We start from the raw sequence: 9636 nt of genomic DNA, 5'->3' as shown, positions 1-9636 counted from the left end.
TCTCCTGGACCAGTTCTCAAGACCAGTTAAACCAGTTTACAATAACTGGTCTCCAGTTTTATTCCCAGTAAAACCAGTTTTCAACTGGAAACCAGTTTACAAATCTCGGGACCAGTTCTCAAGACCAGTTAAACCAGTTGACAATAACTGGTCTCCAGTTATATTCCCAGTAAAACCAATTCTCAACTGGAAACCAGTTCAAATCTGCAGCTCATACACCAGTATGATACTGGTTTGTACCAGTATATTATTGGTCTATATCCCAGTTACACCAGTATAATACTGGGTTATTCCAGCAACACCAGTATATCACTGGGCGATATCCCAGGTACACCAGTATAATACTGGTATACTCCAGTAACCAGTTACACTATTTGGTCAATGGGCTATTCTATTACATAATGTGTAACAAATGAATTGAACATTGATACATGAGGTGTAACTCAGCTCTTTGGTTTAATAACAAGTCTAGTTATTTTTTGTTTTGTCTTCAGAAAATGCAATGTTCGCATTTTCCTATTGTACAGTATTGTAATTTCTTCAATTAATTGGATAATTTTTGTCATTTCATGTTGTTCCTGAATCCATAAGAGGCTTATTGAACAAAGAAAATACAAAAAATGGGATGAAAAGCTAAGGTATAAGGTAGGTTTGCCTAGAATTTTGTTGACAAACAGTAAAAACATTTAACAAAAAGTATTTAGTTTACTCCAATTTAATTGATTCTGTCAGATCAGTGATAAAACCAAATATAAAAAGTACAATATATCGAACAATAAAAAACAAACATACATAAGTGTGCAGGCACTAGTAATTCGAGCAGTAAACACAGACAAGGATTAATAATATACAAGTTAAGACATGTATTATCAGCAGCATATTGCACACACACAGAGAATGCACTGAATACAAGTACCCTGTTCAGTCAAAATAGACATGCACGTGGCTGCAATTATTCCATCAAGTAATTTCTTTATTTCCACAATGTGATTGACCCCCCCCCCCCCCCCCCCTCCCCCGTTGTGAATAGACTGACTCGCACGTTTAAATCTTGTAAAAAAATCTATGGACTTGATTCTGGAGCTATTTGCTACACAACCTCAATTAATTTAAAAAAAGTTGGTATGTGGGACAGAGGAATTGGTAGTCTGTCCATTGATGAGCTCTAATATACAATCATCATTAAATTTGGCACAAACATTGCCTTTCTCCAAAATATTGCCAATCATAATTTTCTAGGCATTTAAAAATGTATTTTGATTTCATAATGCCATATAAACTTTTTTTTCCAACCACATACATACATGTATGACCACATTATTTACATATTGATAATACTTGCAACTTGAAAATGATCACCTGCTCAACAGAACTGAGCAATTTAAGCCAGGGAATATACCATATATATTTTCGAATGTAATAAAAGAAACCTCAATATGCCTCATTCGCAAATCACTAGTAGGCTGACATATAATAATTCCTTTCATCATGATATCCTTATAAACTTTCTTTTCAATGTGTTGAAACTGGTTGTTATGGTAGCAGCTCATTTTTGCCAAAGAGCAAGAAAAATAAATCTTGCAAATCAGCTACAATACTCCTTAAATTTATTAGACAATGACATGTACAAAGAAGCAAGGAATAATACTTCTCAGGTTTTATTAGCATTTCTGCTGTAAGAAAAAATCTTTGAACTATGTTCTGTAAAATCCTACATAAACTAAAGTGTAGCAGTCACACAAAAATGAGGAGCAAGCTAGGAGGTGATACCACAAAACTTATTTCCTGAGAAGTGAAAAATGCCAACTTTTAATGTGTCAGAAAATACATTTCCATTGTACATTGAGCTCCATGAAATTCCATATGTTTTAAGAAGCGCTTTAATATTCAATTCGGAGTGAACATTGGTCAAACTTGCTGTAGTTATGATGTTATTATTGCATTACCTCAGGTACAACATCTTGCAATCAAAGTTGATGTACTTGGACCACGTTATGAAAAAAATAACTACAGTAATGGAATTCGATACTCTTCTTCAAATTCAATGAATGGTGATTGGTAATAATTGTCATGTAACACTGATTTAAATGAGGATTTTTGACAAAATAAAATGCATATAATTTATTATGTAGCTGTCGGATTGTATTTTACTTTCAACCAGCATATTTGAAGAATACAAGATGTATATTCATAGTTATTCAAGATGATAACTTGATGAAAAATAACAAAACAGTCTAATGGTGACTAATCTCTGAAGATGAAGATTAAACTCTGAAAACTGATGTAGTATAGTAAATCTGAAACCAACCAATATGTCATAACTGTACACTGAATGGGGGAGAGGACCGGCTAGTGTGGAGGAATGTAGTGAATAAAAAAAAAACCTAATATCAGTGTGCGTCAGAGGTTTTAATAGCTAGAAGAAAATGAGTAATATTTCCTCAAGAAAGTTGGAGTAAGTAAACACACAATTTCCGTTTATACTTCCTGTAGAAGTATTGATTATGTATTGATGTACTATTGAATATGTGAGCTAGGTCTGGAATTGTATTCAAGAAAAATATAAATCAAAGTAGAGCGAAAATGGGAAAATTTTCAGAAACAATATAAACTACTCACTTCCTGTATTTAATTGATTGATACATAGTTAGGAAATCTTCCAACAAAACGATTACCATCTATTACTATGCTTACACAATTTCCTAGTGCAGCATTTGCAGGAAAGATCTGGATCTCTGGTTCAAAGTTATTTGTGATTCTCAAATGTGACTTGCACCCGGTGTTTGGGTCTACAAAAGGGAATTCTTCTCTAATGATCATGACTTTAATAATCAAAATACATTGCTCATTATAATTCAGTATACACTGTAATTCTCCAATTCTCTGGTCTGGGAGTAACATAAGACTATTATTTCTATGGATACTTTGAACCCTGTATTTTGTAGAGTAAAAAAACATTCCATTCTTATACATTCTTTGAAATTCTTGAACTCCATTACACCCTTGGACATATAAATCACTTCTCTGCAAAGCATCCATTTCCTGCCTAGTGATATCACGATATTTACCAGTTCCCAAAACATATATATTCCCAAATCTTTCAGCTATTGTGTCTTCTATTTTTCTTTTATTCAACATTAATTTACAAAAGTCAGAAGGCAAAGGTGATGATGAGTAAATCTCTACCCAGTTTGGAAGATTCTGCAAAACCAGAAACTTGCGCATGACCTGTGTAATGATACCTCTGTACCCTTGTAACTGCTGCTTTATACGCCAGTTAAAAGATTCAAAAGGAAAACAAGAGTGAGTCCACAAAGGACCCCACATACTAACACTTTTTGGCAAATGTAATAAAGAATGTACATTAAACGTCATGGCTGCAGATCCATACAAGATCTGCATCCTGCCAACAAAAGAAACCATAAGCATATCACTTCTGTTGAGCTCTTCAGGAGATATAGATTTTTGAAGTAGTAAAAATGACACTTGAACAAGAATTACCCAATGATTCATATAAATATCTGGCAAAATCCCACTCAGGCATGGCAAGCTATAAAAAAGCAACCACATGTACCACTCTGTGGCCTTCCAAAATTTCCTATCCGATATTATTCGGGGGGCCCTTGCAACAAAACTAGGGGGTTTAATTGACTTTACACGGTCATTTAACACAGATAATATTCTAGGAGACCCAATATAATAAGGCAAGCCTGCAGAAGAAAACCACAATTCAGCTATTTGTCTGACAACACCCAAAAGCAAGCAGTGCATAAAGTCTGCCGGAAAACCCCATGATATAGGAAAATATTCCAGATTTATGAAAGCACTAGGACCTTTAACACCTCTTACATTCCTACCTTCTTGTCTAGCTTGGATCATGTCCTCTAACATATCACTGTCCTTCCTATCTTCATAATCGCATACATCAATAGGATATTTAACAGTTCGATCAACAAGTTTGCCCGGATGAAAACACAAGCCACATCCAAAATAACCATTAAACCTCACTGTATTCTGCATGGATGCGCGGGCAGGAGCATCAACACAACAGCACAGAGCAAACAATTTGGTTTGTACTAATCTATCCTCTTGACTCCACAATACTCCTTCAGTAGAAAGTAATTTTGCTTCATCAACAAATTTATTTAGAAACATTTCCATTTTTGGCTCTGTTTTACCAAACCAAACTCCAGCAAGTATTAAATTTTGCATCCTCATCTTTGGGGGTAGCTCATTGATCATAAGGTAGATGGGCCAAAGAGAATATTTAGAAGATTTAAATACAGGTAGGCCATCTGAATTTATTATATATGACAAATTGTGATTGTTGTTCAGTGGTTTACCTTCTGCTGACATTTCTTTATAAAAACTTCCATCATAAATGTCTTCAATGTTTCCAGGTGTCCTTTGTCGAGTGTGCCTGTAGGAGAGATTTCTTGCAATATCTTTCTTTTCTAGTAGTGTGCGAATTTGACTGGTCAAATCAGCAGTGATAAAAAAATTACTTTGAGTTAAATCCCGAACAAAACAATCTTCATTACAAGTCGGACAAGGTAAAATGGGGTCATTATCTGGCTGAAATAATTGAACATAACTAAAACAGAACGAACAATAAAAATGAAAGCTAAGTTGTAGACTTTCCTTTCCAAAAATCTTTTTCAGAATTCCTTTGGTGGAACTGAAGATGATTCGATCAAAAATGGCATTGAACAATTCAAACAGATGGAGTAGGGCTACAGATGACAAGCAGTGACGCATAGCAAACGAAAGAATCATGAGAAGTGCTTCTGATTTTGACGTCTGTAAACCATGGAAAAGGGGCACATTCGCATTCTCTTCCAGCAAATCAGCAAATCCATTATTTTGACCGATTTCTTCATCACTTTCTTCATCTGAGGATGAATCAGTCTCTACTTCTTCAGAATCTGAGAAAATAAGCATAACATAGGGACATTAGCATCCAAATTAAGGAAAGACACAAAAAACACCACTTGACATAGAACAAATTACCTCAATGCAGACAGATAAAGATGTTTTCCATAAATATTGCAATTAAGTTTTCAACAGAAGCAAAATGAACATGTAGTTGAATTTGTACAAGCCTTTAAAGTATTTACATCAATCAAATACAATATAGAAAAAATTCTTGTACAGACACTAGCAAGGCATTCACTGGCAACAAGTGATATTCCATATAGATTGAGTAACAATTAAGCTCTACATTAAAAATAAATCAAAACTCTCATTACTGTAATTTCACCATGATTTTGAGTGATATTTATAGAAGAGTTTTTTATGGGACTACAAGGGTTGAGTATGGGCTTGTTGGCATTGCCATGAACTAGAATTGTGTCCCATAATCCATTTGGAATACCATTGGGAGGACCATGAAGATGCATGTTTTGCATTAGTACCAAATTGGGTTGAGGGACCATAGCATACCTACTACCTCAAGTGTCATCAAATTCCTAACTCGTAATGAAATCTATTAAAAGGTCCAAAAATTTTAAACACGTAAGATAAATATGTACAAACTGCTGTTAAAATACATTTTGAAGGTGCCCCTGGATTCTTTACTTGAAGACCTGTATGGCCGTTTAAATCACTTTTCTATTGCTTTGCGGTGGCCTGATTTTTTTTACATGAAAAAAAAAATTCACATGCAGAAACTGGACTTTACCTGATGTAATGCCGGGATCTTCAATCTCTTGTGTACCATCGTAGTTTGCTGCAACTTCATGCTCATCACTATCCCGTTCATCTGGCTGCTGTTCAGTATTGGAGATCACTTTATCTTCTGAAGAAGGGTCATAACTAGATACATCTGGAAATTGGAATATTCAAATTTTAAAGAGTCATTTATTTTATTTTGGTGCAATTCTAAATATGCAACTTTAATGATAATACAATCTCAAAGATAAATGATAGCTTTGATAAAAAAAAATAATAAAAATGATAAGAGAAAAAAATACAAATTTTAAAGGAAAAGAGTTGTTTGTTTTCAACACATTGACAAAGGAAATACAGGTGCATTCCCTTTATTTTGGTGTAATCCTAAATATTTCACATTTTAGCTAACTTCAAATGCAGCATTCCAGGCTAGTTTTTAAGTTTGTAAAATGACTAACAATAACAAATAAAATCATACAGTGTAAAATGCAACAAGCAAAATGCTGAAATAATTCCTGTTTTTTAATCTTTGTTATCATTATCATAATGTCTTTACCTGATGTAATGCCGGGATCTTCGATCTCTTGTGTACCATTGTAGTTTGCAGCAACTTCATGCTCATCACTATCCCGTTCATCTGGCTGCTGTTCAGTACTGGAGATCACTTCATCTTCTGAAGAAGGGTCATAACTGGCTTCATCTGCAAATTGGAATATTCAAATTTTGAAGAAAACAATATTTATTTCTAACATATTCATGGAGGAAATACAGTGCAAATTCGCTTTTCTTTATTTTGGAGCAGTTCTGAATATGAAACTTTCCTGAAAATAAAATCTCAAAGATAAATGATAGCTTTCATAAAAAAATCATAAAAATGATAAGAGAATAAAAAAATACCAATTTCAAAGGAAAAAAATTGTTCGTTTTCAAAACATTGATAAAGGAAATACAGTGCATTATCTTTATTTTGGTGTAATTCTAAATATGCAACTTTTTTTAAAATAAAATCTTACAGGTAAATTACAGTTTCGATAAAAATCTCTGTAAGGTTTTGATCAGAAAAAAACCCTCCAATGTTTGTACATGTACATGTGCCATATGATTCTGCATGAAAGATTGAATTGCTGAGAAATGAGCAAAATAAGCATGGAATCATTCCAGCCAGATGTTGGGAAGTTTTCCATGTTTTCGTACTAAAAATGTAGACTGAGTCTGCCCCACATGAGCTTACATGTATTGGTGATCTTCAGTGTGGTGTGGTTGTTCTTTAGCTATCATCTAGATATACGATGATACGGTGACAGTTAAACCTGATAAAGACTTTCTCATGGTACAATAGCTTGCTACAACTTCTTTCCTTGACCTTCATTATTCAATTGATACTCATTTGCTATTTTGGTTCAGGAATAGTGACCTCTGAATCAAGCATTTAAAAAGTATTCAATAATTTGGCTACCTTCATATGCAGCATCTCAATATTAAACAAGTGGAATGCCTCTGGCCGTCTCACCTGCATCACGCGATTCAATAGAGCAGCAGTGCTGATTTTGAAAACTACTATAACTCGCACAAGACGTTCAGTGATACTTGGTTACTCTTATTTCCACGTTTTATGAACTAGACCAATACACTTATAGAGATATGATGGCAATTCAACAAATACCCCCAACGTGGCCAAAGTTCTTTGACCTTACATGACCTTTGACCTTGATCATGTGACCTGAAACTCGCACAGGATGTTCAGTGATACTTGATTACTATTATGTCCAAGTTTTATGAACTAGACCAACACACTTTCAAATTTATGGCTGTAATTCAACAAATACCCCAATTTGGCCAAAGTTCATTGACCCTAAATGACCTTTGACCTTGATCATGTGACCTGAAACTTGCACAGGATGTTCAGTAATACTTGATTACTATTATGTCCAAGTTTCATGAATCAGATCCATAAACTTTCAAAGTTATGATGGTAATTCAACAGATACCCCCAATTCGGCCAAAGTTCATTGACCCTAAATGACCTTTGACCTTGGTCATGTGATGTGAAACTCAAGCAGGATGTTCAGTGATACTTGATTAACCTTATGTATAAGTTTCATGAACTAGGTCCATATATTTTCTAAGTTATGATGACATTTCAAAAACTTAACCTTAGGTTAAGATTTTGATGTTGATTCCCCCAACATGGTCTAAGTTCATTGACCCTAAATGACCTTTGACCTTGGTCATGTGACATGAAACTCAGGCAGGATGTTCAGTAATACTTGATTAACCTTATGGCCAAGTTTCATGAACTAGGTCCATATACTTTCTAAGTTATGCTGTCATTTCAAAAACTTAACCTCAGGTTAAGATTTGGTGTTGACGCCGCCGTCGCCGTCGCCGCCGCCGCCGCCGTCGCCGCCACCGCCGCCGCCGCCGCCGCCGTCGCCGTCGCCGTCGGAAAAGCGGCGCCTATAGTCTCACTCTGCTATGCAGGTGAGACAAAAATGAACAAAAAATAAAATCAGAGAGTAGAATGCAACAAGCAAAATGCTGAAATATTTCAATTTCTTAATCTATATTATCATAATCATAATGTCTTTACCTGATGTAATGCCGGGATCTTCGATCTCTTGTGTACCATCGTAGTTTGCTGCAACTTCATGCTCATCACTATCCCGTTCATCTGGCTGCTGTTCAGTATTGGAGATCACTTCATCTTCTGAAGAAGGGTCATAACTAGATTCATCTGTAAATAGGAATATTTTTCAAAATGAAATTTTATTATTTTAATATAAGGTCTTAAGTTCGAAACTGAATCAAAATTAGTTACAAGTCTGGGTGGGAGTTAGGATCTGGTATCGGGTCAAAATGTCCACAACCCTATGGCAAGAATTTAGCTCAGTACAGTCTGAGTAATGGGACCTATTGCACTCTTTCCAGGGGCCATCTTTCCTGTCTCCCATCTATGATGCGCTTTATGTGGGATATTTCTGAAATCTGTAGTGAATAGATGAAATTTGTGAGCTCGCTTTCTAATCAATTTTTAATCAATTTCATGACAGATATCACATTTTTTTTAAAACAATGATTGTTAACTTTAATGGACAAATAAAATGATCGCAGGCAATTTGTTTTTTGGCAATTAATGCCAAAAGGGAATATTGATTTACATTTCAGTCGTGTTAATTTTCAAAAATTTTATTAATTAAAGACAAAAATTGAAGAGCCCCGACGGGGGGATTTTGCATTGTAAGTCCCCTAATGGTGGCTGCACGATAGCTAGCCGTCTGTGTACGAGGATAAATTAGAAAAATAAAAAAAGTTTAAAAACTCCTCAAAACAGACGGCTGCCAGCTGTCTAGATGTTCTATGCCATCAATCATCATGATTGTGGGCATTTACGGAATGACAAGACAAGTGTATTGATACTTGATAGTAACAGTGAAATGTGAAATATATCCCCCACCAACGCCACGGTTAGCTATAAAATATAAATTGCAACTGTAAACGAGTCAAGACTGAAGTCAAGTTAGGTCATCAAATTTAGTGAAGTCATCAATTTCTCTGCCTTTGGCTTAAGTTCTTAACTGCCCTAAGGCTAAGGCGGGCTTTGTTTGGCACTTATTTTAACTCAATAACTGTGTTAAACTCGACTAGGCCTACAGTCTACTTTAAATCTATAAATGTATAAGTTAACGTTACATGTACCGTATCTAGTTAATTTTGACTTTGAGAACTCACCTCGCATGTCTGATTCTGATCCTGAGTCGACAGTGCCTTTCCGTTGTCGCTTGCCGATTGCTAGTGCTACGCCTATGTCACGTCGATCTTCTCCTCCACCGCCCGCCGGGGCCCTTGGCCTCTCGTCCCGGAGCCTCCACTGTGTCAGGGGCGTAGACAACGGGGGGGATGAGGGGGATGCATCCCCCCCACCTCGCAAGGTGGGGGGGATGGCATGTACAATCATCCCCCCCAGGT

At 35.7% G+C, this 9636-nt stretch overlaps 1 protein-coding gene across 1 annotated transcript; it reads right to left on the bottom strand.

The window, feature by feature from the left end:
• Positions 1 to 579: 579 nt before the first annotated feature.
• LOC135157631 (uncharacterized) lies at positions 580 to 9636 on the bottom strand. The gene is made up of 5 exons (XM_064113978.1): positions 9400 to 9636; positions 8261 to 8404; positions 6227 to 6370; positions 5681 to 5824; positions 580 to 4925 (listed from the first exon to the last, which is right to left on the bottom strand). The coding sequence occupies exons 1-5, from the start codon at positions 9623 to 9625 to the stop codon at positions 2629 to 2631; spliced, it is 2955 nt and encodes a 984-aa protein (XP_063970048.1). The 5' UTR covers positions 9626 to 9636; the 3' UTR covers positions 580 to 2628.

This window comes from Lytechinus pictus, chromosome 19, assembly GCF_037042905.1.
Source record: "Lytechinus pictus isolate F3 Inbred chromosome 19, Lp3.0, whole genome shotgun sequence".
NCBI classification, from domain to species: domain Eukaryota; kingdom Metazoa; phylum Echinodermata; class Echinoidea; order Temnopleuroida; family Toxopneustidae; genus Lytechinus; species Lytechinus pictus.
The sequence above is the reverse complement of the archived record's forward strand: the minus strand, read 5'-3'. Positions and strand labels throughout refer to the sequence as shown.

Excerpts from the sequence above, each read along its gene's own strand:
- LOC135157631 (XM_064113978.1), bottom strand. The coding sequence starts at position 9,625 with ATGATTGTACATGCCATCCCCCCCACCTTGCGAGGTGGGGGGGATGCA. Across the intron at positions 8,405-9,399 it reads ATCAGAATCAGACATGCGAG|ATGAATCTAGTTATGACCCT; the intron begins GTGAGTTCTCAA and ends TCCTATTTACAG. Across the intron at positions 5,825-6,226 it reads AGATCCCGGCATTACATCAG|ATGTATCTAGTTATGACCCT; the intron begins GTAAAGACATTA and ends TCCAATTTCCAG.